Source organism: Buteo buteo, chromosome 10 (assembly GCF_964188355.1).
Source record: "Buteo buteo chromosome 10, bButBut1.hap1.1, whole genome shotgun sequence".
Taxonomy (NCBI): domain Eukaryota; kingdom Metazoa; phylum Chordata; class Aves; order Accipitriformes; family Accipitridae; genus Buteo; species Buteo buteo.
Window position 1 is genome coordinate 322,355 of NC_134180.1, and position 27,248 is coordinate 349,602.

General features: G+C 55.1%; 2 protein-coding genes across 11 annotated transcripts; both read right to left on the reverse strand.

Annotated features, from left to right (window-relative positions):
• Window positions 1-149: 149 nt before the first annotated feature.
• PLPP2 (phospholipid phosphatase 2) lies at window positions 150-5,386 on the reverse strand. 2 transcript variants are annotated; one of them, XM_075037688.1, is made up of 6 exons: window positions 5,217-5,386; window positions 2,630-2,781; window positions 2,000-2,277; window positions 1,741-1,798; window positions 1,413-1,589; window positions 150-1,299 (listed from the first exon to the last, which is right to left on the reverse strand). In XM_075037688.1, the coding sequence occupies exons 1-6, from the start codon at window positions 5,266-5,268 to the stop codon at window positions 1,162-1,164; spliced, it is 855 nt and encodes a 284-aa protein (XP_074893789.1). In that variant the 5' UTR covers window positions 5,269-5,386; the 3' UTR covers window positions 150-1,161. The 2 variants fall into 2 exon arrangements, with proteins under 2 accessions (XP_074893789.1, XP_074893788.1); XM_075037687.1 differs by lacking the exon at window positions 5,217-5,386 and having other exon boundaries at window positions 2,630-4,747.
• Window positions 5,387-9,535: 4,149 nt separating this feature from the next.
• MIER2 (MIER family member 2) lies at window positions 9,536-27,017 on the reverse strand. Of its 9 annotated transcripts, none has more exons than XM_075037691.1 (12): window positions 26,991-27,017; window positions 22,278-23,120; window positions 21,578-21,726; window positions 20,041-20,226; window positions 19,220-19,343; window positions 18,442-18,551; window positions 17,697-17,766; window positions 15,953-16,104; window positions 14,919-15,194; window positions 13,991-14,118; window positions 13,276-13,412; window positions 9,536-12,425 (listed from the first exon to the last, which is right to left on the reverse strand). In XM_075037691.1, the coding sequence occupies exons 2-12, from the start codon at window positions 22,396-22,398 to the stop codon at window positions 11,950-11,952; spliced, it is 1,929 nt and encodes a 642-aa protein (XP_074893792.1). In that variant the 5' UTR covers window positions 22,399-23,120; window positions 26,991-27,017; the 3' UTR covers window positions 9,536-11,949. The 9 variants fall into 9 exon arrangements, with proteins under 9 accessions (XP_074893792.1, XP_074893793.1, XP_074893798.1 ...); XM_075037692.1 differs by having other exon boundaries at window positions 22,278-22,365; window positions 26,991-27,007; XM_075037697.1 differs by lacking the exon at window positions 26,991-27,017 and having other exon boundaries at window positions 22,278-22,365; window positions 22,992-26,263.
• Between the last annotated feature and the right edge of the window lie 231 nt (window positions 27,018-27,248).

A 27,248-nucleotide genomic window follows, 5' to 3' on the forward strand; every position in this document is an offset into this window, starting at 1 on the left:
AGGGGCTCAGCAGCCCTGACAACAAGCAAACCTCCCTGCTAGTGAGGGGCTTCAGACCTCTTTCCCTTGGAAAAGGAAACCCTAAACACTTAAGCCCATGCACTCCAAGGCCAGGAGCATCCATGGAGTAAGAGAACAGTCCTGACACATTCTTTAACGATGATCTAATTTAAAAAACACATTTTTATAAAAACACATCATAATGAAAATGCATGTAGTTTAAAAAGAGGCCCACAGCGCTCCAGTGCCGGAGGCAGCTGTGTGTCAGTGATGGGACTGCTCCATGGCCCACTCCCCACCATCCCAGGGCATTGAGAGTCCTGTGTCCGGCTCCACCTCCCCTTTATTTTCCTTTACCACAGAAAGCTTCTCCCCTTCCCCCTACCCCCCCCACCCCCTAAAGCATCAGCTGAAGCTGCAGGAGAGACAAAGGCTCAAGCATCCCCCTCGCCCCAAGCCAGGTGCGAAGCAGGCAGGGTGCAAGAAGCCCTCACTTCCAGCACTGCAGCATCAGGCACCACTGGAGAAAAGCCTGCCCATGTACCCTTTGCTCACACCAGCCGCTGGTGGCCGGGACTGCTTTTAAAGGTAATCAGGGAACAGAGAAGAGCTCTGGATTGCTTTGATCCTTTCCAAAAAAGTATTGTTAGCCCAGCAGCTGTCCTCCTCCCCCTGTGCTTGTGAGGATTTGTACTCATAAGGCTGGATAATTTGACAGGGGTAACACACACTCAGCACAGGCAACCTCAGACTTCCTGACGAGTTTGCTCTTGGCTTGGTGTGGTTTGCCAGCCCGATAAATCCACTCCCACGTGCCACCCTTCCCTCCCTCCCTTCACACGGAGGGCTGGGACGGCAGCCTTGGAGCGTGACTCAGACGCACAGGGGATCGAGGACCTCCCCTTCCCGCGGGCAGGGCGCTGGGATCGCCAGGCACGGGCAAGCACAGAGGCACCGCAGGCATGGGGAGCCGGGAGCCGTGGCACTGCGGGAGCAGGCATGGACAGGGCCATCCTGCAGGTACCTGCAGCAGTGAGAGGCACCGGAGCCGTGGAGCCAATGGTTAATACAGAGCCAGCGTCCCCGTCCCTCGCGCCAGGAGCGGTGTGGAGCACAGCGAGGGGCAGGTGTGCAGTCCGGCGCGCGTGGCCCGCACACGGCTCACGGGGCACCCCGGTAGCTGTAGTGATTGCGATCGGGGTCGCTCATGGTGAGCGGCAGGCTGGGCTTGCGCTCCGGGTCTTTGTCATCGCACTGCCGCGGGGGACGGTGCTTGAAGAAGTCAGAGACATAGCGGACCTGGAAAAGACCGATGGGAAGAAGGGTTTGAGGACCCCTCTGACCCCTCCGGCAGGCTGAGCTGTAGCCAGCGGTAAACCGGCAGAGCATCAGGTCGGGCAGGGGACACTCACGATGAGGACGGCAATGAGAGCCCCTTGGAGCAGCCCTGCCAGCACATCGCTCCAGTGGTGCTTGTAGTCAGACACCCTGGTGTAGCCCACGTAGATGGCGAAGGTGATGAGGAAGAACTGGATGGTGGGGCGCAGCAGCCGGGCCCACTTCCCCACCAGCCGGGCTTGCACGTAGAGCTGGGCAGGGAAGGGGGAACAATCACCCAGCGCAGGAGGCACCAACTGGCCTGAAGACTGGGGGCTCAGGGCACCGGTCGCCCTGGGGGACAGGACCCACAGGGGTTCGCCGCCATCCCGCAGCACGGAGCGCCCGGAGCACAGCACTTACCGCCAGGAACATCATGCAGTACATCCCAAAGGAGGAGTGCCCAGAATAGAAGGACAGTCTGTGGGGCAAAAGGGATGGGTGAGGCCATGAGAGGGAGCCCCCAGTGCCCATGCGGTTCCCCACAAGCTCCCCACCCGCTCTGTGGGCTCTGCCCTGCAGCAGGAGAGCACCGTTACCCGTCTGGGGCTGCCACCAGACCACAGGAGCCCAGCGCCGCCAGGCCAGTGGAGCGGACATGTCCTGTGGCCCCGTGGCTCACCTGGACTCTGTGATGTTCTTGCTCTCCCCCTGGCAGACGTTCTCCAGCTGCACGTAGATGGAGCAGTTCACCTTGGACCAGTCAGGATTGCAGACGGCCAGGAAGTTTGGCCGGAGACGGCCGATCATGTATTTGGCCAGGTCAGTCAGGGACTGGCTGATGGCCCCCCCAAAGAGGAAGGTCCCAACCACCTTGTAGAGGGCAGCCAGGTAGTTGTTGAACTCTGACTTGGAGTAGAGGCGCTCCGTGTAGACCAGGTACGCCTCCCCTGACGAGATCTACAGAGACCAAGGGGCAAGGGGTGAGGGTCTTGGGGCTACTGAGCAGCTCCCCAGCACCAGGGGTATGGGACACTTTGGCTCTCATGTCTGCGGCAGAGGAGCCCCAGGCGCCTGCCTGCCTGCCACGGCAGCTCCTGGGGCCTCTCCCCCTCCCTGCAGGGAACCAGCCCCCCAGGACGTGGGTCTGGCTGCCCCAGAGGGAGCTCCTGACCCCAGCAGAGCAGGGCTCGACCCGAGCGTCCTGTTGCCCTGCCAGGGGTCTGGAGGTGGGCTGTGCTGGGACCCAGCTCCCAGATACAATGTGCCAGGATGTCCCTGAGCCAGAGGGAAGGGGATAGCACGTCCTTACAATGACAACAGTGCAGGTAATGGTGACCCCAGCCATGAGGCCATGGGTGATGGTATCTGCCTTGTAGGGGTAGCGGATGGAGTCATCGTTGCAGTAGAAGCCCCGCTTGTACGGGGAGTTCACCAGCGTCAGGATGACGAAGGGCAGAGACGCTGCAAGGCAGAGAGAAGGTGAAGACTGGGGACACCCGCCTGCAGGCATCACACAGGCACCCAGCATCACACGGTCTCCCCATCCCTCACCCCCAGGTCTCTGCTCCCCGCTGCCAGGGAGGGATCCCCTCTGGGGATGCAGTCCCAGGCCACCCGCACCCAGGACAGGAGGACTTGCACCCGCCAGCACGCCAGCCCCGCTGCTGATAGGGCCCTATCGGAGCTCACAGCTGCCTGCAGCACCCAGATACCACATGAGATGGCCGCAGCCAGGCACCTGCAGAGCCCCCAAGGCTGCCCCACTCCTCCCCAGGCACAGCAGTGGCAGGGCCTGGTGCAGGAGAGCAGGGCTAATCTTGTGCCCTCTCCTCACACTCCCTAGGGTCTTTCAGCCTAGGAGGATGGAGCTCATTAGAGCACAGGCATCTTGCAAACCTGTTTTACAGCAGGGAAGGGCCCCCAGGCCCCAGATGGTCCTGGCAGAGCCCTCACACCAGCTCCAGGAGAGCCAGTGGCTGGAGATGCTGGTGGGTGATCCACCCCAGGCACGGTCAGACCCCAGTGCACTTGGGTTTCCCACCCTCGCCCTACCACAGCCCCTTGCTCCTGCCAGCCTTTCCTCTTCCCCGGCTCCTGGCAGGACTCTGGAGAGATGCTGCGACCGGCTGGATCGGTCCGGGCGAGGAGGCTCTTTCAGCCGGCGTGCCCCAGCCCTGGCCACAGGCATCTTGGAGCTCGTCCCTGGACGGGACCGCCCCCAAGATCAAAAGGGGTTTTGGGGGGTCTCTGCCCCATGCAGCAGGCATGCAAATCCCCCGCTGAAAGGGGACCTCCTGCCACTGGGGCCGCTCTGACCCTGCCCAGGGGACGCTCCCTCTGGCAGCGCCGGGCAGCCCCGGGAGAAGCCCGGGCAGGGCCGAGCGCTGGAGGCACCCACCCCGGGACACGGGGCACCGCCGGCCCCGGGATGCTCTGCCCGGGGGAGAGCCCCCGGGGAGCGCGGTCCTCCCCCGGGCCGCAGTCCACCTTAAGCCCGGGCTCCCCTCCCGGTTCCGCCTTTCCCGGCGGTTTCCGCCTCCCCTCGTTCCACCGTCTCCCGGGAATACGCACCTTTGTCCCCCCCGCCCGCACCCTCCTCCCCGGGGAGCCGCCGCGGGGGGGGGGGGGGGGGGTGTCCCTCCGCCGCCTCTTGCGCCCACCGAGCGAGCGGGGAAAACGACAACAAAATACCAGCCTGCGGCTCCCCGGCCTCGCCCCGCCGCCCCCCTGCTCCCCCCGAGCGCAGGCAGCAGCGGCCAGAAAACGCTGCCAGGGCGCTGGGAACGAGCCCCAGCTTCGGGGGGCCGGCTGCCCGGCGCAGGGGTGTCTGCAGGCGCCTCTGCGTGCGCCTCAAACCTTAATTTGCAGCTCAAGTTAGACACCAATTTTCTTTCTGGGTAATTTCATCCTCCAAAAAAGCTCCCCTAAAAATAAAAGACACCGGCATACCGGAGCAACCCAAACAAAAACAGGAACCTGCCTCTCCCCACCGGTGCTTAGAGCCCAAGAAAGCAGCGCCCGGCCCGGGAGGTTCAGGCTGAAATTACGACCTGGGCCTTTATTTTTAGTCCGTCTTAATTAGGTGCTTGTCAGCGTCAGTTTTAGAAACGGGCGTTTGCCTGCACCGGGGGACGGGGCGGGGGGGGATGTAACTGGGAAGGGGCACCCCGAACCCAGCTGCCCGGGGCTGCGGAGCCCCCCGGCCCCCCGCCGGCTCCGGCCGCCCGCGGAGCGCAGGGCCCGGCCGGCGGGCAGGCAGCCAGGGCGGCGGCAGAAGGAAACGTCCCTCCCGCCCGAGCAGCGCGGCGGGGCCCGGCCAACAGCCTCCCGGCCCGGGACCGACTCCGGCCCCCGGCCCCCCGGGGGAGGCCGCCGGACCCGCCCCGGGGTCCCCCGGCTCCCACTCGGCCGCCCGCCGGGCACGTCCCCGGGGCGCTGTGCCCCCCCCCCCCCCTCCCGTCCAAGGCGCCCGGACAACGGGGCAGCCCCGCGAGCCGGGACCCCCGACGGGGCCCGGGAGCTCCGGGGCAGGAGCCGGTGCCCGCCCGGCCCCGCCGCCTCCGCTCGCGCCGCCCCGAGGGCGAAGCGGCGCCGGCGAGGCCGGTGGACCCCCCGTGGAGGCCCAGAGCCCCGGGCCGGGGGCCGGGCAGGTGCCTCCCCGGCAAGCCCCCGGCCCAGCCCCGCAGCACTGGCAGCGAGCCGGCCCGGGCAGGGGCGCCGGGGCCCCCGGTACCGCCCGCGGACCCGGACCCCGGACCCGAACCCAGCCCACGGCACAGCCCCACCGGAGGGATGGGGGGGGCAGGGGGGGGGGAAACAACACGACGACGGCACGGGGACGGTCCGGAGCCGCCCGGGGCGGGGGCGCCGCGGCCGCGCCGGTACCGAGCCCTCACCGACCGCCAGGCAGAGCACGTCGAGCACCACGAAGACCTTCCTGCGCTCCATCCCGCTGCCGGTGGCGGCCCCGCGGCCCGGCCCCGCGGCTCACATGGCCCGGAACGGCGCGGGCCCGGCCGGGAGGTAAAGTCCGGGCGGACGGGACGGGACGGGGCGGGGCGGGGCGGGGCGGGGAGGGGCGGCTCCGGCAGCCGGTGCCCCCGCCCGCGGGCTGGGGCTGGGGCGGGGCGGGGCGGGGCGGGAGCGGGCGGGGGGCGGGCTGTGGGCTGTGGGGCCGGGGCAGGTGTGGGGCGCGGCGGGGGCGGAGGGCAGCGGGTCCCGGTGCGGCCACGCCGGGGGAGGCCCGGGCCCGGACCCCCATCGTCCCCTGCCGCTTCCCCGGGCCCCGCTCCAGCATCCTCGGCTCCGGTTCCCCCGGCCCCCTGCTCCTCCTGGCCGGCCTCCCCGCCGCGGCTCGGCTGCCTCCCGTCGCTGCGGCAAGGGGAAGGCGGAGAAGGAAGGCAGCGAGGCCGCGTGTGGGTGCCGCGTGTGTCCCACCAGCCTCGGGCTTCTTTCTGGGAAAAAAAGGGGGAACAAAGGAAAAATCCGAGGGTGGAAGAACGCAGCCACGGAAATGCACTGGCTGCATCGGTGCGGTGCAGCGGCTGTTTATTGCAGAGCAGATAAGGGGCTGACTCAGTCGTGATGCCGGTTGTTGGGCGTAAGGAGGGTTCCCCGGGAGCCGTCGGACACAGTGGAGAGGCCAGCGGGGAGCAGAGCAGAGCAGCCAGATTTAAACGCAGGACAAGGCGCATGTTTGTTTTCAGCTGTGATTTAACCGCTGAAACACAGGGCGGTATTTTCCTGTGCATCAGACGTTGTTGGAGCAGGACAGGCTCCTGGTGCTGCCCGTTGGGGCTGGGGACATGCCAAGCCGGTGGCACCCAGAGCGGGGACGGGAGCAAAGGTTTGAACACGAGTCCCCACAGCGAGTCCCTGGCAGGAGCGGGGATGGCCGCAGCCTGGCTGCTCCAGGCCTGACTGTTGGTCAGGAACGGAAGGAAACATAAATAATACAGAAACCACCCAAATGATAGCTACTGGGCTGGTTTATTTAAGTGCAGCGTGAGTGGCCTGTGGAGAACGTCAAGGTTGTTGTGGGAAGCCAGCAGAGCTGGAAGCGTTCTCGGGCTGCCCTGGGATTTAAGGAGAGGGGCAGAACCACTTGCTGGCTTTTCTCTGCTCCAATCCAACCTGATCTGCCCTTGTACAACCTCCCTCCTGCCCATCAGTGCCACAGGGCCCTGGCACACCTGCTGGGGCAGGATTTGCCCCACACATGCTGCCTGCAGGTCCCAAATCTTGGTAATAGGCAGGTAAAAGCCCTGAGGCAGGAGGGCTGAGGGGATGCTGGAGGAGGGGAGGTTGGCCGGCACCTGTGTCCAGATTGTGTCGTGGAGGGGACGCAGGGTTCAATAGTCTCTCCCACTGCTGGTAGGTGTCGTCACAGCCCCCAGCAGTCCTTGGCCGTGCTGAGCCGTGCTCACAGCTGGCATCCAGGCTGGGCCATCATGGGGGCATAGGTGTGGCAGTGTGGGGCTCAGCGAGGACAGGATACGGCTCGGCAGGGTCATGCTGACCCACACTGTGGGCGTGCATCTCTGTGCTGTAGCAGGGCAGAGGGGAGCAAGATAGGGCAGCTGCTCCCCTGCCTGCGCAGCACAGCCTCGCAGAGCAGGCACCATGGGCAGGACTTTGCCCCATGCAGTGCCGTGGCCGTCGGATGGTGCCAGGGCAGCGGGAGCCACCCAGGAACGGCCCATCCCGGCTGGACTGGCTGCTCTCAGCTCGGCCCAGCACTTGGGGATGTAACAGGGACGGGAAGCAGCCCCTGCTCTCAGCTCAGCCCCGCGCTGTTTGCTCAGCCTGCGTGGTGCTGGGCAGACGGGCTCAGCCTCCCCCTGCTCGGCACCAGGCCCCGGCCCGCAAAGGGCCTCGCAGGGCCGTGTGGGGCCGGCGACGCAGCCCTGGCTGCCGAGGCGGGGGGGTCGTGGGGAGGCCTGGCAGCGTTTGGGCCCTTTTGGTTAGGTTTCCTCCAACATCACCTGGATTTTCCGTGGAGTCCTGCGGGACGCCGGTCCCGGCCCCTCCCAGCCCCAGGGTGAGCGCTGGGACCCCAGCCCCGGGGTCTGCTGATGCTCCCCTCGGGGTGGGGGGTGTGCGTGGGAGGACCGGGACCCTTCTCTCCCCGCTGCCGGAGGTCTGCCCACGTCTCCGCCGCCGTCCCCTCGCACGGAGGCTCACGGGAGGGAGGACGGGCCCGAGCCGGAGGAGCGGGGGCTGCTGGGGGCGGCCCAGTCCCCTCCCCGCGTCGCTGCAGCCGCAGAGGGAGCGACCGTGCGGGCCGAGCTCCCGGCCCTGCCGCCGCCCGCCGCGCCTTGGCGATGCGGGGGGGGGGGGGGGGCGCAGGTCGGGCACCCCCGAGCGCTGGGGACCCCCGCGGGGCGGGGGGTAGCGGGTCCCCCGGGCGCAGGCGGGTCCCCGGCGCGGGGCTGCGGCCCCCTCTGCCGTCGAAGCGCCGCGGCTGCAGCGGCCGCGCACCCGCCCGGGGCCGCGCCCGGAGCCGCCGCCGCCGCCCGACCTCGCCGGGGCCGCGCGTGGGGACCGTGGGGCGGGCAGAGCCCGCGCGGCCCCGCCGGGTCGCTGCCCGCCTTCCCGCGCCCTGGAAGCAGAGAGGGAACATCGCCCCGAAGCCTGCGGGGACGCAGAGCCTTCGGGGGGGGTCGGTCCCGCTGACCGTACACCCTCGGAAACGTCACTCCGGTCACGCAGGGCCAAAAAAGGCATTTCAAAGGATGCGACGAGACGAGGGACGACGATCCCACCCCAGAGCTCCGAGCACACCCGCCCTTCCTGGCGCTCCTCAGGGCCTCGAAGGAAGCAGGGAACCCGCTCCCGTCCCCCGTGCCCGGGGCTGCGCCCAATCATCCTACCCAGCCTCTGCTGGAGGGAGCCGGGGGGCTGCAGCAGCAGCGAACAGCTCTCCTCTTCTGTGGCACAGGCCAAGCTGAGCCCGGGCCTTGCTCCAGGCCCCAGCAGCCGGGGTGTGCTGCCTTATGCTGCTCCCACTCCCATCCCTGCCGCGTGGACGGCAGCCGGGACGCTCTGCCTGCTCCCACCCGCCGTGGCTGTGTGTGGCAGCACCACAGTCCAGAGCTCGGCCGAGTGGGTGCTTGCCCAACCCTGCTGAGCTGCCAGGAGAAATGCAGAGCAGGGAGAGCTCCCAGAGGGGTGGGTTGTCCCTTTCCTGCTGGTTTTCTGGGTGGCGTTTTCCAGCTGCAAGCGAAGGAGACAGGAGCCCTCGTTCCCCCCCCCGCCCCAAGGCCCCAGGACAGAAGGCGAGAGCCAGAGAACAGAATTTAAGGAGTTTCTGACGAAACAGAGGGGCTTTGTGGTGAGGAACGAGCCTTCTTGCAGAAACATACAACACAGTTGAAGCAGGAACGTTTCTCTCGCCTCCAGGATGTTATTTCTGGCTGAAGCCAGTGAGACATGGATGGACCCCCGCCTCCCACCACCACGGGCTCTCTGAAGGCTGCCAGGGTTTCAGAGGACCTGGGACATCTGTAAGAGCAAGGAACACCTCCCTCCCCTCCACACACAGTGCCAGGAGGGAAAATTCAGCCAAGGAAGCTGGGCGTCCTCCCAGGTTGTGATGGCATCCCTGGTACAAGGCATAGGAAGGCAGGCAGCGGCCAGGAACAGAGAAAGGGAGGGACCCCAAGAACCAGCCCCAGACACCCTGGGACAGGAGCTGCAGGCATCCAGGCAGCTCACACGTGCTCCAGCCATGGGAAGCACCTGCACCACAGACCTGGCTCTGGCAGGGTGGGCTGGAGGCACAAGCTCTTCACTGATCCCAGGATGAAGATGCTCCTCACCAAGCAGAAGCAGCTGCGCTCAAGAGCAGGTTGAGTTCAGCTGCTGCAGGACTCAGGGCTGTTCTGACACGCAATCATAGCACCCGAGATGGGAGGATGCAATCCCACAGGGCTCCAGGGTCATTACCCAGCCTGGCACCTCCCCAAGGACAGACCAGAGATCAGTGTTCAGCCACACACCCTGCCCAGGGCGTCCTTGGTCTTAGGGACCATGAACATATGCTGCCAACAGCTTCCCACGCACTCTACTGGGCATCCCACCCCTGCCCATGGAGCAATGAAGCGCTCACCCAGGGTGGGAGATGATCGGACAGAGGACCCCTTTTCTTGCCTCTACCATCACGATGCACGGGACTGTGGCATCTCAGTCTCCAAAACCAAGACGGGCTTCTGGCTCACTTCCAAATTAGGTTTTTAATTAAATAAATAACGGCGAGGGGTCTTCAAGGCAGTATCACTTCACAGTGTAGGGCTTGGGGGGGGGGGGGAAGAGTCCAGCATTGGGAGCGGCTCAAAGTGAATGTGCTTTGTGAGAAGAAAAAAGAAAACCCCAACAAAAACCGAAAACCAAACCTCCTCCCCAAGTGACTCCCCCTCCCTGTCCCAGCCCTTTCCACCCCTCTCCCTTAAAGTTATGTGGAAAAAGCGCCGCACTCATGTTGAAAGACCCCATGCGAATCTGTAAACAACACTGAAGAACATAAATAAGGGAGATTTCTGCCTCCCCCAGCTTCCCCTCTCCTTTCATTAGGGCTTGAAACAAACCAAAGAAAAAATGTTTTCAGGAAAACTAAGAATGTTCTTGGCTGATGGAGAGGAGATGCCAAGGCCTGGCCCTCCCTGGGAGGGCTGCCCGTGCTCTCACCCTGCCTCCTCTTCTCCTTTCAGCCAAGGAGCTTCCTCTCTCCCCCAGAAAAGGGGAATCACAGCCTGGGCAGTTCCACTATGGAGCGGGCACTCATATTTGCTTTCCATTTCCAGCAACTGGGAGCAACTGGAAGGGAGACCTCCAGTTACCACGTCTGGTTGACAAAGCGATGCCTGGTCAAGGCAGGTGTGTGTGTCTGGTGCTCAACACCTCTCAGCAGAGCTGGCCAGGGACCGAAGCAAACCCCTGCTAATGCACACAAAATGGGTCTGGAGCTTGGAAGATGAGAGACAAGGTCTGACCCTGTCATCCCATGAAGCTGCCTGATGCTGTCTCTGTGCTCCTGCTGCAGGGCTGAGCACAACTTCACAGGGCCAGGTAAAAGGAGGATGCAGGCTAATGGTTTTAGTCATCTTCCAAATCCACTGGCAGCAGAACCAACGGCAGGATCACAGCCCACAGGCCTCTACCAAAACAAGCAGAAAACCTCAACCCAAACCCCTTCCCAAATGCAGAAAATGGCTGGAGGAAGGGAACATCTGCATCAGAGCCTTGCCCAGCAAGTCAGCAGACAGCATTCCCTGCATGGAAAAAAGGGGAATGAGAACATGTGGATTTAAGCCAATGGCAAACCCCAGACCTGGAACATATCCGGGAAGCAAAGCAGCTCTGGACTCCAGCACACCCACAAACACACCACTGTGGCTCTCTGCACAGCAGCCAGCCTCCTTGCTGCCATGCAAGGCCACCCTTGTCACCTCCTTGAACATTGCTAATGGCAGTAAAAACATACTTTCCTTTCAGAAAACAGCTTTTTTTGTGACGCAGAAAGGGGCAGGGATGCCCAGGGACTCGTGTGCTCTCCTTCCTGGGACTTTGTGCTAGCACCAGTGTCCTAGACTTGGCGCCCTGGGAGCTAAGCAAACCTCCTCCTCCCACAGCTGACAAATTGTTTGAACAAGCTGGGAAGTTACAGACATTTTCATCTGCATTTTACCCTCTTGTACTGCAGCGGTCAGCAAGGATCAAGTCATTCACCACCAGTAACAGAAGTGGTAGCACTGTACCACTCTGGGGCCAACGTCACTTTGTGGGTCTAGAAACTCCCTTTACTCCCAGTACAAGTTCTCCATGGCCCAGCACTGCAAGGGAAGGTGAGAAGGACTTAAGTGCACACAGTGCTACTGCACCGCGCAGTGTCCCTTTCCAAGACCTGATGCTTCTGTCAAAGGGCTGGGCCAGGCCACATCCCACCTGCAGCTGGTGATGGAGTGGGCAGGAAGACATGCACAGCTGCGAGAGGTTTGAAAACAGCAGTGTGTGTGCCTGTCATGACCCACAGCTCAGGAGTGCAGGAGGGCTGTTGGGAGGGGAATGGGGAGAATCACTTCTATTGCAACACAATATCTGTGGGTGAAGGGCCAAGACTCCTCATCTTCCTTCGGCATTGCCATGCCTGTCTCTGCAGGCAAACTGCCCTGCAGCCCAGGTGGACTATGCTCCCTGCGGATTTCCTAACCTCTCAGACCTCCAGACTGCATCCTCCATCCCAGCCCCCAACGTGCTGGTGATACGTCCCTGTTCTCAAAGCATCTCTGCACTCAGACTGTCCCACTGGGGTCAAGTGACATTTCCCCTGTCCTGAGGCAGGGACTCTCTGAACAGCCTGGAATTACCTGGGGTGACACATGGTCAACGAAGCAGGGGGCGATGGACCTCCCCCCTCACTAAAGACAGCCACCAGCTTTGCGTGATTGTGTCAGAACACACTGGAGCAGAAAGGTGTTTGGTTTCACTGTAGCCTTGGATCAAGGAGGATGGAAAGACGGATTCTGACCAACAGCTCCAAACTGTCCCTACGGAACAGTGGAAGTTCCAGGATTTCACTCAGTCAGGTCAAAGTCCTTGCTGGGTCTGTGACAAGTTTGTGACTGGAGACTCTCACTGTGACAAAGGCTCTGACCGAGCCACAGGTGCTGGGCAAGCCTGATGAGCAGTCAGAAAACTATTTACATCTCCGATGCCAATGAGGCCAAAATCTGTGACCGATAAGGACACTTGCGCAGGGGTCACCACTGCCTCTGGGTCTCTGTCCAAATCCACAGGGCCAGCAATTAAAGGCAAACCCTCATTAATGTCTGCAGGGAGAGTGAAGTCCATGGTTATCGTCTCACCAGAGCTCTGCAACGTCTCCTGCTTCTCTGCTAGTCCTGGTCCTGCCAGCGGCAAAGCATAGAGCCCCGATTCTGAGGGGTTGACAGTGTGTTGTGTGCAGGAAGCCGAGATGGTGCCTGAGGACGTCTCCTCCGTGGGGTCAAAGGAACAATTCGTCTCCGAAGGAGTACTGCACTCATAGCCCTGCCCCGACTCACTTATGCTGCCCAGGCTGCAGGCTGTGCTCTCCACGCTCAGAGGCTCTGCACACCGCAAAGGAGGGAAACATGGGAGACAGACAGACAGGGGGGAAGAAAGCGTGGGGGACAGCAAGTGAAAGAGAGCTAGAGTGAGTCCATAACATACAAAAAACTAGAAACCAGTTCAGTCCCACCTAATCACAACAGTATGTGTTTGATGGCACAAATGTTTCTCTATTATAGCAACCAAGATCCCTGCCAGCATGTACCGAAGAAAGGCAAGATGCAGACAGCAGATGGGAGGCCATCAGTGTTTCTATGGAAATTAAAGGAAATCTCACAGAGACACTCCAAGATAAGCCAAATCCTAAGTCCTATCCCCTCATGCCAACAGCCCCTGGGAGGTATCTACACAAAGCCCTCATCTGTGGTAGGATGATGAGGGAACGAACCCATTTTGGGCTCCCTGTGAGTCTTCTCAGAGCCATCTCTCTCTGAAAGCAGACTGCAGGTACAGCTTAACTTCTGGTGCCTTCAATCAGTCTCCAGAGGAGCTGCCTCTGTCTACTGTGTCTGTGTGTTAGTGCATTGGAAGGACCTAACTCAGGTGCCCAAAGTTAGTGCAAATCCTTTTGCTTTGCAAATGACTTAGGCCACCCCTCCAAGGCTGAAGCAGGAACAACTCTTTTTAAGTCACTACTGGTCAATGAAGAGACAGACAAGTCTCCTTTGCCCACACCAAAATCTGCCCAGGGCTGGTATTTGACACAGGGCAAAGTGAGCACACTGGCAAGGGTGTGGAGAGAAGACCAACAGCTGGATAATGGCAACAGGAGAAAGGCAAAGGAGGGTCTGTGCTGCTGAGTGAGGGAGAGAAGTTATCCCCATGGCAGACAGAAGAAAAGGAAGTTACCTGTGCTCTCTATTGCTATCTGATCTTGACCGAAGTGAGAATCCAGGCAGCTAGTTGCAGAGGGAATTGGTGGGGAGCTCCGAGAACGACTGGTGTTTTCTACTTCACCCCCATCCAAGTCATTGTCGGTGAAATCCCTGTGGGGAAAGACAGATAGCACTGCCACCACCTGTTAAGCAGAGAGATGCAGGCAGGGAAAACGGTGACTGGAATTAAAACCCACCAACAAATAAAACAGGACTGTAGAGGCCTCACTAGAATGAACGTCCATCCCTTCTTGGTCTGCAGAGCCCAGTCAGACTCTGCACTGAGGCGATCGCAGTTAACTCAGCATGGCTAAGACCAGCCCATGATAAACAAGAACGGGCTCTGTAGCTTTCCAAAACAAAGAGCTCTGCCCCCCAGCTCTCCATGAGCCTCAGTCCCTTCCAAATTGAAATAAACGGTCAAATGTTCTCCCCAGAAAACAGCCACCTTCACAGAATGACTGCAGTGGGTTGTGACAGTCCGCATCCAAGCAAATAATTGCTTTATCTTCCCTCCCCACACTTAACAGTGTTTATGTTCTGAGAATATCCAGTGCATCCCTCCATGCTCCCACCCAAGAAACCTTCTAGAGCAGAAAGCGCGGTCTTTTAAGCGGAGGTGCTTTGCAGCAGGAATCTTCACTGGGAGGTTAATATTACTAATTTTAGTGTGAGAATATTCCACGCACGTGGCTCCAGGGTGGAGGACGTACTTCTTCCTTCCTAAACGAGTCTGCTGAGTGAAGTAGTCATAGCGCTCTGATTTTTTCCACATGTAGTAATACTCCACACACTCGCCCACTGACCGGGTGCGGACCTGAGGAGAAATGTCATAGTCAGAACACCATGCATCAAGATGTATCTCATGGAGCAAGGACTATTCTCCCATTTAATCAGCACAGAAAATTAAGTGCATTACAGTAATTTATATTGCTATGGACACATCTATGCTGCAGAACAGAAGCACATACTGAGATTTCCAAGGTGGTAATCGGCCAGAGAAAGAACTCCCCACAGTGCACAATTGCTCTTGCAGACCCCAGTGTGGATTCACACATGGTCTATTTGTGCAGGACTTCCCTGCGCTTCCAGTAGCACACAACATCAAGAGAGCAAACCTCCATCCATTTTCACTGGCCAGCATCAACATGCCCACAATTAATCAGCGGTAGGACTGGACTCTCTGGTTCTGCCAACTCCCAGCACAGCAGCATATGTCCTGGGGCCCAGCTCTCCCTACAACAGCATCTTTCATACTAGAGGACCCCAGGGGACTTTACAAAACATCCACATGCTCAACTCACTCATTCACAGAAGTACTGCAAGGGCTGAGAGTTTGGAAAGAACTTTTGAGACTCCAGAAAGGGCTAATCAGTAATTAACTGACATCACTCATGCAGCTCAGTGTTGTTTGTGACTTCTCCCACCTGGAAAATAAGGCAGAGCAGGGCAGTGAACAGCCCATCACCTGCTAGCATGAGTCAACACAAAGCCTGGGATCGGAACTCAGCAGTCCTGAACTTCCTGCATTAGCTGAGGCTCAAAACATACCTCTGGTGCAAATGCACGTGCTTCCTTCCCTTTGTCTTAGTGGGATGCAGGGGTGAGTGTCCTTACCTTGTTTGCTTGGATAAGATGAAAGTTTTTCCCATGGACCCTGAAGCCATGTTCAAAATTTCTACATTCTTCCTCACTCCAGGCACAAAGCTCATCTATAGCAGAAAGAAAGAGGAATTGGAGGAGATGTACAGAATCTAGAGTTACATGTGCCTTGATGTTTGGGGTAGAACCCAAATACGGGGGGTTCTCACCTCTGATAACTTTCACATTGAACCGTAACCTCCGCAGTGCCTCTTCTGCATTGAAGTTGCATTTAACCAGTTCATACAAAGCCTAGGAAACAGAAGAAAATTACCTGCAGTATGTACCGGAGCAACACACCACAAACCAACCTGCTCATGACTCACATTTGTCTTCTAAAACTTATTTTTCCCAGGAGCCACTTTGCCACTAACCCCAGCTTGACCATCAGCATAGATTATTCCACTTTTCAAGGCACTGGATTACAAACCCTGGGACTGAAAAGATGCAGGTCTGCCAGCAGCTCTGCAGGTTACAGGTGTGCCTCCATGTTCCAGCAGACTTACTGTGAGAGTCTAACCTGGCTAGCTCAGAGGAAACTCAACTGCTCTAAAGTTTCTTAGCCGAATGTTTGATCTTCTGCTGGCTTCAAAGAAGAATTAGACAATGTTATAGAGGACAGATCCAAAAGGATGTTCCTGCTGCAAGCTCTGGCTCAGAGAGTTTGGGATACTGGGAGAATACAGTCAAAACAGTACCCAATCTCTACTTGCCCAGTCTGTTACACGCTTTCCACAAACATCCGTTACTGTGTTGGAAGAAAAGTACTAAGCTAGACAGGCCTGTGCTCTGATCCACTACAGCCTTTTCCAGTCTTCCCAACAGGAGGGTGAATAACCTCCTGAGAAGCACACCCTCACTTATCCATGAAGCAGGAGCCAAGGATCACTGGAGTCAGGTCTCATTCTCTTTTAAGTGGGTCTCTCATTCAGGATCTCTGTAGGAAATGTTGCACTATTACGCCAGCACCATTAGAGTACCTGCGGGCTGCAAGAAGCCCCCACACGTACCTGTTCATTGTCCTTCACCATCTCTCCTTCTGGCAGGCTGCTGCTAGACAGCTCGTCCCATCGCCGCTTCACTGCACGGTATAGGAACTCTTCAACGTCTCTCTCGGGGAGTATATTCGGGTCCCAAAGCAGCTGATCTTCATTCTCGTAGGCTAACAGAAAAAGCACTGAAATAAGCTAATCAAACAGAGGGTTCTGCTGCTTTTGAGAAATGGTCTGCATGTACATGCACAGGAGAGACAGAAGGAGGGATGAAATCTTGCTTGGTACTCCAACCTGGCACTAGAGGTGACAACCATCTCTGTGAAGGTACTGCATTTTCCCTCCTGATTTTGGAGGCAAATAAGCTTAATATTCTTTATACCTCTTTTAGAGCCCTAAGCACAAGCTTGGCATGCTTCCATTTCTTCAGGAGAGCTGGTTGACAACATTTTTGTTACCATGTTCTCAAAGACTGTTGCTTTGATTCATTAATCCTGGCAACTAAAAAACCCTAGGTTCTAAGGTGCCTTTTCCAGCACACAGTAAACAAAAGGAGTGGGAGGCAAAGGCAGCTTTGAGCTACAACCCTGGCCTAGGCTCAAGACCCTCTCCCTCTCCTAGACACAAAACCAAAGAGCTGCAAGGCTGTCCCTCCCCTGCGATAGCTTGTAATGCTCCTTCATGAGCTGCTCCACTAACACAGAATAGCAGGAGCACACTGCATCACTAAGTGATTCTTGCCCCTTTCAGCTTTCAAGGCTCTTAGTCCATGAGAACATGGCACACAACAATGCAGAGAGATGTTCAAGTAAAATAACAGCACAGAGGAAAGCAAGAAGAAAGACTGCAATAAAAAATAATCAGAAATACTGAGATTTTTCTATTCAGATAAAAACATTAGCACCCTCTGTACTTAACTTGTTTCTACAGGCAAAGGAACCAACTCTTCTGCCCTGTAGAATCACTGAAATCAGGTCAGAAGCACTACAGACTGGGCATAAAAGACCCCCATCGGGATCTATCATCAGTTTCCTTTCATTTCACACGGATGCAAACACACAGGTTATGGAAAAAGTGCACTAAATCTGTGGTCTTCAATACAGAAGGCTGAGAGCACTGATAAAGTAACAGTGAAAAGTTCTGAGAACTATATTGGGTAAATCTGAAATAGTACTTGCAAAACTGTTAACTTTTATCTCCTCTAACTAACTTGCTCAGAGTCTGCTAGGATAAAAGAACTAGGGAGGAAGCAAGTAATTTCTAGAGACATGGCTTTCTGTTAGCTGTCTTGTTCAGAAACTCAACAAGCTGGTGCTAGTATTGCACTAGTTATTAGATGCAATCTGCAAATCAAGGCATCTCCATCTACTCTGCAGACATCCTATCAAATTTGAAACTGATCAGCTCCAGGGAGTACTGAATGAAAATAACTCTGGCTACTTAAGGAAGACGTCAGAAAAAATAAATTAGAGTATCACCAGGAGGGTATTCCTTCTCTTTGGCTACAGCTGAGACCCCCTCCTCCAAACCTGTCACAACAACCCAGTTTTCAGTGAGCTTCTTAGCTCCTGTAGCTGTATTACTAGCCCTGTTCAAACAGGCTAGTTTAAAGCTAGCTCAGGTGTAGCTGTAAATTTTGGAGTCAACACTGAGAGGTGCCAAGCCTAGAGATATAGAGCAGAACTGGTTAACCAGGGCCCCATCAAACATCCAGGCCAGCAGCCCTACATCCAAACAAGATACATAAAGCAGGTTGCCTTACCTTTTTCGCTGTGCCTGTTTAAGTGGAGGATGGGAACAGTGGCTTGGTACTGAGGACCAACCATGATCTCCTGAAATACCACCACAGAGAAGCGGGTAAATTGAAATGGAAAATGCTCCATGTAGGCACTGAGGCGTACTTCATGATTTATGGACTACAACACCATGAGGCCGATTTATATATCGGCAGTCCCCACTGTTGCTATTACTTCTAGGGAATCCTGACTATTTTATAGGGTAACTAAGAAGATTTACTACCAACCAGATGATACTTTGGGGACCTTAAGCATTTACATAGTTTTAACGTTAAAGATATATGGCAAGTGGCTAAGGCTGGAGATAAAGAAATGCAGAAGCTCTCCTGCAACCTTCGCAACCAGGATGAATTTGAAGTCTGCTCCTCTCTTTCGTAAGATGGTTCCCCCTCAGTAAATCCTGCTGGGAATATTGCACAGCATTTCACCTTTATAGGGCTACAGGCTGCACTTTTAGGTTACCAAGGCACAACAGCATTTTCCATATCTGAAGCAGAAGATAATTTCAGACACAGATTTCAAGATTGTATTAAAAAAACCTCTTGTAACCCACATCTGTCACCACCTCCCACAAAATGCAAGGTACTGAGCAGAAGAAAATAAAAGAAAGAAAATTTCTTGGGGAAATATCACAGCGCTTTGGTGTCATGCTTTCCTCAGACTCAGGCACATTGTATTAGCTCCCCTTCCCAATGCAGTCAGATCATTTACCTTCTTACACTCATTGGATGGGATGGAGTCCTCCTCTGAATCCTCAGCCATGGAAGAAGCACATGGAGATGAACAGGGCTCCTTGTCTTCGTCAGCAAGGAAGTTGTTTGCTTTGTGGGAAAGCAAAACATCTGTAGTTATGAAATGTTTGGGAGTTTTTTTATTGCTCTATGTTCCCTCTCCTTCCCTTCATTTTCTGTCCTAAAGTTACTTTCAGCATGGTCCACAGTGACAACTTACCTATATTTTCATTTTCTCCTTTTAAATAAAAGAATTTGCACACTTGCCACATGGGTGGTGCCGACCAACCTGGGGAGCTCAGGCTCCTTCATTTTGCAGGATAGCAGAAGGAATAAGATCATTTCATGCTAAGTCTCTCTCATGCACTTTGGCTTCCCACATATTCCAATTAGGAACTGCCACAATATATCACACCACTAGTACTACTGAATTTATTCACTTCTAGAGATGTCAGATCAGGTACTGATCTTTCAGACTGCTGTTACAGCAGGTAGCAAAACAATTCTCACTTTCTTAATGTTATGAGTTACAGCTAAAGACAATTCTCCCCTCATCCCACTGCTCATCTACGCTCTATCATGTCCTAACCAATGCTTGGTAACACCATTGGCACTCAGGTTTATTTGCAGCCCCCAGAAGGAAAGTGGAAAACCTGATGTCAGGAAACTAAGTGAAAAAATAAAGAAAAACATTCTCACTCTATCCTGCACATCACATCTAAGTAAAAACCAATTACTTAAAAATTAGTGACACATACAGCCAGGCTGGTTTGGGAATAGGTCTGATGCATCATGGGATGTGACGGATGGAGTCAGATCATCAGCTGAAGACTGTGTCTCCTCCTCTTCTTCCCCTGAAAGCAAATCCTTCGCTATTTGTTCCTTTTAACAACAACAAGAAAGTGAAAAATATTTTTAAATTAAAAAAAATATATAAGGAGGGGTGAGGCCTAGAATAAAGCATTTCTGGCCAAGGGTGGCCACATCCACATATCTCCTCACCCTCCCACAGCTTGTTCAAAGACAGATTCTCCCTCACACTCCCCACCATCCCTAGATTATTTTCCCTAGAAGCACTGCTACAAGTGTCAAGAGTGGCTTCCTATGGAAGCCAGAGAGAGGACAAGCAAGTGGCCCTTTGTGTAGAGCTCCACTCACAGCAAATATTTCTAAGATCCTGGAAGGGAAAAAAAAAAAAAAAAAAAGCTTTCAACAGATTTTAGCTAGAACAGGAGGAGCCATAGCTTCACCTGGGAAGGTACAAACCTTCCTTGACTCTCCACAGATCCACATCTACGTGCAAATCTACGTGCAAAGACTCATAACCCAAGTTCCAGAAAGAGTTTTTACAGTGTTCTTTTAAAACAGTTATCCTTTCTCCAGTGTCCTCTAAACTCTTCACATTCACGTTTCTGCACCGGGCGTTCCTCACTGGGACACCAGAACTAGGCAGACCCCTTTCCTTGGCATTAGTCAAACCCCACCTGAAAAGAGCTACTAGACATCTCAAGCTCCAAGACAGCACAGTAACCTATAGCACAGGCTAAGAGCATAGACCCAAGCAGACAGCTGCTCTTACCTTATCCAGAGTCATATCTGGGAGATTTGGAGTAATATCATTGCTCTCACTGTCCTGCTCCGAGATGGGATCAGATGCCTCATAGCCATAAAGTGCAAGCAGCTCCTCAAATGGCATTTCACTGCTCTGAGCGAGAGGAGGACAAAGCTTCATCAGGAATGGAACAATCACCGAGTACAACACCAGCTGTAGTGAACACAGAGATATGCAGAGGCAGTCAAGGCAGCTCTGCTCTTCTGGGGGCTCTGAAGTGCCTCGGGTAACGCTGTGTAATGGAGGAGGCATGGTCTATCAGGACCCACCATAACCTGTTCTTCTCAAAGGTATGGAGAAGCCAGGAACTTTCACCCCAAAGCAATACAGTCTATATATTGACTATATATACAGTCAAAATATATTTATTTTTTACACTAGACTTCATGCTGCTGAAGAGATGCCAGGCAGCACAACTGTATTTATAGAGAGGAAGGAAAGGAGCAAATCTCTGTTTTAGTCTTGTGCCTGACCTGAAGAGACAGTTTCTGTCACCAAGAACACGCTTTGTGTTCCACCAAGGTCTCCATGGGAACACCCCCAGGAGGACCACGTCATCTCATCTTTGTGGTTCCTCCACTGTGAAACAGACATTGAACATATACCCAACAGCTGATGGTCCTTCAGCAAGGTGAGCGAAGACCACCTTGTCAGACTGGCTTCTTGGCAGAGGAAGACTCCAAAATTTACTGCTGTTACCTTGTCCTGATTTTGGCTGGGATAGAATTAATTTTCTTTCTAGTAGCTGGTATAGTGTTATGTTTTGGATTTAGTAGAAGAATAATGTTCAAATACACTGTGTTCAATAACACACTGATGTTCTCAGTTGTTGCTGAGTAGTGTTTCTACTAACTCCATTTTTCAGCTTTTCATGCCCAGCCAGCAAGAAGGCTGGAGGGGCAAAAGAAGTTGTGAGGGGACACAGCCAGGACAGCTGACCCAAACTGGCCAAAGGAATATTCTACACCATGTGACATCATGCCCAGTATATAAAATGGGGGGAGTTGGCCGAGGGGGGGGGGCGGAGCGGATCTCTGCTCAGGAGCTAACCAGGCATCAGTTGGCAAGTGGTGAGCAATTGCATCGTGTATCACTTGTTTTGTATATTCCAATTATTTTACTATTATTATTATTATTGTCATTCTATTATCATAATTATTATTTTCTTCCTTTCTGTCCTTTTAAGCAGTTCTTATCTCAACCCACGAGTTTTACTTTTTCTTTCCCAATTCTCTGCCCCATCCTACAGGGTGGAGGGGAAGTGAGCGAGCCGCTGCGTGGTGCTTAGTTGCTGTCTGGGGTTAAGCCACAACAGACCTGTTGTCAAAACCATTCCTTCCTATCGAAATGCAAACATAACACTTGTTGATGGGTGGACTTAAACACAGTGCATTGCCAGGTGAGCAAGTCAGAGTTTCTCACAAAGATCTTTGGTACCAGTACTGTAAAAGGAAACAAGAAAATCCAGCAGGTAATTTCCCTTCCCCTCCCTTGCTGCCTTTACCTGAGAGGCACTGAAACTCTTCTCCAGCTCTTCTAAAGATTTCTGCTTCTCCTGAGTATCATCTTCTTCCCTCTCTTCCCGTACACCATAGTTCTGTGAAAGGATCTCTGCTAGGTTCAGTCGATGATCAGCTGAGCCCATTGACACAACTGCAGGGATTAGAAGAAGTTGGATACTAACACCACCCTGGACCAAATCTTCAGATGTGACAAAGCCTGGGACAATCCCTTCTCGTGTGTGTGCAGTCATGATAAGCCAGAGGAAGAGATTAGGTAGAAAGGAGTGAGAAGGGCTGGGGAACACAACTGAAGGAAGTCACTCTGTAAGCACTAAAATTGCAGAGCCTGGTTCTCTGCACATTCAAGTCCCACAACTGACTGAAAGCTGAATCTCAAGGTTTTCTGAGTATTTGTGTGTCTCTCCTGACTAGATTCACTAGTGTCATAACATGCACAGTGCAGCCTTTCCTTCGCCCAAGGCATTTTTAGCATAATTACTCCTTATTGCAAGAATGGGCAAATGGACACTTGTAGGAGCTTTGGCATCTTTAAGACTCTCCTCCTCTGTCAAATGGCATGGGAATCAACCAACAGGTTTGGAAGGTGTTGGAAGGAGAAGGGAACAGACAGGCCTATCACAGGAGCCTTGTTTTCTCTGGAAACCAGACCAACAAACAGATGCATACTTAAACTGTGGCTACCTGCTGCACTCTGAAGGCCAGGCTCTCCAGGACATAGACTGCGGGCTGGGTATGGCACCACCCTCGGACTCTGCCTGCCAACCGAGGCCTTCAAGAAAAGAGAAAAATATGGCTGAGACATCTCTTCTTAAAAATGTAACATGCCTCCAGCCACTTAACCCCAACAGCAAATGCAATTAATTTAATTTCTAAGCAAAAGTTAACAGAAACCACACAGGGTAGCAGTAGAAACTGTGCTGTGCAAAAAGAGCTCTAGTCAAGTGTATTTAACAGCTCTTCCAGGCCTCCTTTCCTCTGGATTCATCACCTTCCCCTCAGTCTCTAACTGCATATGGTGGTGTTTCCATTTTATCTTTTTTACCTTCAGCACTCCACTAATTATCTATCCTCTCACAAGTTTAAGACCTCAGATCTTTATGGCTTACATCTTCACTTAAAAGAAAGACTTTGACCCTAAGCCATTATTCTAAATACACACATCATGCTTGTTTGAACACAGCGTTTTTAAGAAACGACCCACTCTTTGGAGAGGCAATCAGAAGCAGCCAGCCACAACATGCTGGCTTCTCCCTAATGCCTCACCACATCCAGAAGGCTCAGAGGGGTGAGCAAAGAAACTTAGAGCTGAGCAGGCAGCAAAGGAGTCTGGGAGGACTGCGAGTGGCACAGGTGAGGCGGGAAAGGGTGAGACAGGTAGACACCGAGAACAGGCACCTGCTTTTGGGCATTCAGTGCTCGGTCAGAAGTTCAGGCAGCAGTATGGGCTGAGGCCTGGAAAACAACCCAGAACATCTGCTGCTCCTTGGGCTGCTGTACATGGAAATGCTGTTCATCAAGTTCAGCCTAGGTAGGGAGCAAGCAGGTAATTAACCAATGCCTTTGGGTGACTGAGAGCATCCAACTGCAGAAGAAAATCATAGTGTCAGTCCCCCAGTCACCAGTGACATCTTTTTATGATCCTCAGCCATTAATAACCTCAGCCGTGCACCATTACTCCTCTCTTAGTCAGTGGGAGCCAGGACATCTACAATGCTTCAGTATGAGGCTCTTACAACTTATTTAAGAAAACATAGTACAGCTTCACATCAAAATTCATCCTCTAACAATAGAGCAAAGTACATACCAAAAAAGCCACCCCAGACTTTGGTTTCTGAGTTAGTGCCTTCAGGTGTTAACACACATATTGCAAATTCCATAACAACTAGAGAGGCAGCTATTTTACAGGTATAATTACTGCTATGATAACGGTTGGCCTGGAAGGCAGATGACATTGCCATACGAGAGCAGGACTGAGAGGGAGGGAGGGAGGGAAAGGATCTGTGAAGCAGCCATGGAATTCTTGCTCCTTCCTCTACCAGGACTGGTGAAAAGAGGATGCCTTTAGTCCAACTGGAGCACACACTGTGCACTAATTCACCATCCCCAAGGGTCTGATTATTAGCAGCAAGATAACCCCACTGGAGACCACTCTGCCTGGCTGCAGACAGAGCCCACTGCCCGTGTGCACTAAGAAAAGGGAGGAGTTTATGGTATAATGAAAGGAAAAGGGGACAGAAAGGATTCGGACAGCCTCCATTTTGAGGATGGTCACACCGGGAAACAGCTTTGTAAGTCAGGAAAGTGTCAATGCCCCTTTGTTGGGCTTTGCTGGAATGTGACCAAGTACAAAACCCTCTTGGATAAATCCTTCCAAGCAAACAACCCCAGTTTCATGAAAAGGATGAGGGTGTGGTCTACACTTACTCCCGCCAGTCTTGAGCAATCTGCAGAACTCTTTCCTGAGACAATGATCTATATATTGATTGTGACTCCTTCGTACGGGGATCAATAAGGAGCTGCATGCAAAGGATTTTGAAAACAAAGACTGAAACTGTTAGCGATGGATGGGCTGGCTTGAAAAGATGTCAAGAATACTTCAGGACCGATGAGACCTTATATTAATGATCAGGTGCTGAAATTAAGAGTAATAGTCAGTACGACAGGATGACAATTCAGTAACTAATCACGAGTTTATTTCCCCAAAGCAGTAACATAGCATTAGAGCAAGTGGGAACTGCTGTGAGCTGGAGTCACCATAAAATAACTAGCACTGCTGTTTGGGCTGAGAAAAGAAGAAACAAGCGACAAACAAAGCAAACGGCCCATTCCACACCCAAATTTAAACATGTGTGAAACTGAATGATCCCTCAGATTATTTACAAATCCAGAAGACCACGGAAACAAGAGTCAAAGTCAAAGGAGTAGGGGAGAAAGGCAGGTCTAGCTTAAATATGGAAATGATGACAGAGAGAATATTCCTGATTACACTGATTGCTGATGCCACATGATGTGGAGTTAGGCGTGAAGTTGGACGTGAAGGCGAGGTAGCTGCTGCTTGACACTTCAAATCCACGTCACACAGGAGGAAGAAAATGCAACAGCATTACATGTGTCAGAAAGGCAGCAGCAACACTGAGGCACAACCAGGTATCTCCAGATCAAGAACGGTTCTTGGACAAGGTGTAAATGCTCCTATTGCTGGTGACAGTTTTGGTCACCAGGAAAGGTCACAGTGGTGAACTCCATTTATTCTGACAGTGCAGCATGATGCTGGAAAATGGCTCCTACATCCATAGGCCATTTAATCGTGGTGGGGGAAAAGGGAGATTAAATTCCTTTAATCTTGGTTTAAGTTTTCCAGCAGCTGCTTTCCTTCCACTAGTCTCTGCTTCTCAGGCATGAGAGTAACTTCCCTCTCTCAAAAGTTACAGAGAGCCTGACCAATTACTCGCTCTCACATTTGTATTTCTGGATGACTCCAGCACTCCCTCCTTAATTCTGTACTCAAGTTTTTGAGTACGTGGAACTAAGCAACAGCCATGTTTTAGAAAACGCAGGCAGAGGAAGAGCCTGAGCTTTCTGCACTGACAAAGCCATTTCCCAGGGCAAGGCAGATTGTTTGTCCAGAAAATTATCAGAGAAAACCCTTCAGGCTGAAACCACTCTTGCAAGAAAATGAGGAAAGATAGAGAAGGTTTCCCTTTCCAGTGTTACTACTTTAATAACTAAGGTGGTTTCCTGAGCCAGTGTAACACGTATTTCAGACTCAGTGAGAGAAGTGTTCCTTGTTCCTTTGCCTTGCCCATACTACTTGACATGGGTCTGTTTTCTACGAACTCCAGCTGTAGCCAGAGGAAAATGGTATGGATGGAAACAGTCATCCTGTAAGCTATGGACCTGATAGAGCACAAAACGAACAGAGGACACGACACACAGGTCATCTCCCGCACTGCTCAGGAAAAATCAGTGCCCCGAAAGCATGCCGTTGCAATGTCACAGCAGAGATACTCTGCAGTTCAAACATCATCTGCGAGACAGCGATGGCTCCCGGATCTCCCCAAGAGAGAGACCTGTGTGCACAATGGCAACATGGTGCAGCGTGCCAGGGCGGCACTTCAGCATGTCACATCAGCCCAACAACGCGCCGAAGTAACGCTTCAGCACAGACGAATGCAGCACCCTTGGTGCTCCACCAAAGGCAGCGGCAAAGACCAAACCATTCTGCATGGGATTGCAGGCAGGCCAGACGGCACCTTCCTCATGCGGAAAGCTGAAATACCCTGAAAGCGAAGCCTTGCTGTCCCACAGAAGCTGTCTCAGCTAGCGGTGTTCCAAGATTCTGCGACAGAGCAGCCCGCTACCTCGACGTCTTCCCAGCGTCCTCTTCCCACGTTGTGGTCACCACAAGGCTCTCGTGATGGAAATGAAGCGCATATGTGCCACGACAACCATTACGACAGGATGGGGATATTTCAAGGATGGGTCAAGACATGATAGGGAACGGCATCACCAACCGTAAGCGCGGCAGAGCGACAGCAGTAACGTTTCGGCACAATGCACCAAGACAAACACGACGTCGCAACGGGAGAGGCGGCAGGGGCGTCCCTGCCCGGCACCAGAGCACAAGCCCCCCTCGCCAGGGCGGTTCTCCCCATCCCAGCCACCCAGCCAAACCCTTCCCACCGCCCTCCTCAGCCCTCTGCCGCTCCCACGTTCTCTCCCGCTGCCCAGGCCCCCTCACTTACCTCCAGCCTTCCCGAGACCCTTTCCAGCAGCTCCGCACCCCTCCCGCCCCGGCGGCCTCGGCCCCTGCTGCGCTAAAGCCTTGGGGGCTCCCGCTTCGTCCTCTGCCCCCACGCCCCCCGCCAGCCTTCTCCAGCCCCCGCAGTCCCGCCCGCCGCCGCCCCCCCCCACCCCGGCCCAGCCCCGGCCGCTCTGACGGGTCCCCCGGTTCTCCTGGGCCCCTCTCCCACAGATCCGGCCACGGGCCCTCCAGCCGCGGGCAGCCCCGCCGGCCCGGCCGCTGCCTCCTCGGTGCTGGCGGGAGGGCAGAGCCGCCGCCGCCGCTCCCCGGCCTCGGGCGCTGCCCCGCCACCCTGCCCCGGCTCTCCCGCCGGGTCCCGCCCAGCCGCCCCTTCCCCCGCTCGCCCCCGCCGGCGCCCCCTCGGCCCCAGGCCGCCCCCCGCCCCTCGGCCCGCTGCCGCCCGGGGCCTCGGAGCCCCTCGGCCCGAGTACCCCCGCCCCGGCGGGCCCCATCCACCCCGCGGCCGCAGGACCCCGGCCCGGGGCTGCCCCAGGCTGCCGGGACTCGGGGGGGGTCCCCGCCCGAGACGGGGAGGCGGGAGGCCCGAGGCCCGACGGGGCCCAGCGCGACCCCGGCGGCGGCTCACTCACCTCCGCCATGGCCGAGCGCGAGCGGCGCGGGGCGGAGGGGGGGGGGGGGGGGCTCGCGGGCCCCGGATGCGGCGGCGGCCGTTCATTGGCTGCGGCGCCGCGAGGGCGGGGGAGCGCCGGGGGCGCGGCGGGGCGGGCGGCGCGGGGCCGGGTCAGGGGGCGGGGTCGGGGGTCGGGGGTCAGGGGGCGCCGCCGGGCCGGGGCCTTTCCGCGGAGCCGGAGGCGCCGTTAACGGCCGCTCCCGGGAACCCGGGCGTC

Coding starts and splice junctions, on each gene's coding strand:
- PLPP2 (XM_075037687.1), bottom strand. CDS start 2,848: ATGCTGGGTGCCTGTGTGATGCCTGCAGGCGGGTGTCCCCAGTCTTCA. Junction 1,590..1,740: donor ACTGCATGATGTTCCTGGCG/GTAAGTGCTGTG, acceptor TTCCCTGCCCAG/CTCTACGTGCAAGCCCGGCT. Junction 1,300..1,412: donor CTCTCATTGCCGTCCTCATC/GTGAGTGTCCCC, acceptor GGTCTTTTCCAG/GTCCGCTATGTCTCTGACTT.
- MIER2 (XM_075037691.1), bottom strand. CDS start 22,398: ATGTCTCAGCCATATTTTTCTCTTTTCTTGAAGGCCTCGGTTGGCAGG. Junction 16,105..17,696: donor AAACAGGCACAGCGAAAAAG/GTAAGGCAACCT, acceptor TTTTTCTGTTAG/CCTACGAGAATGAAGATCAG. Junction 13,413..13,990: donor GTCCTCCACCCTGGAGCCAC/GTGCGTGGAATA, acceptor CTTTCCCCACAG/GGATTTCACCGACAATGACT.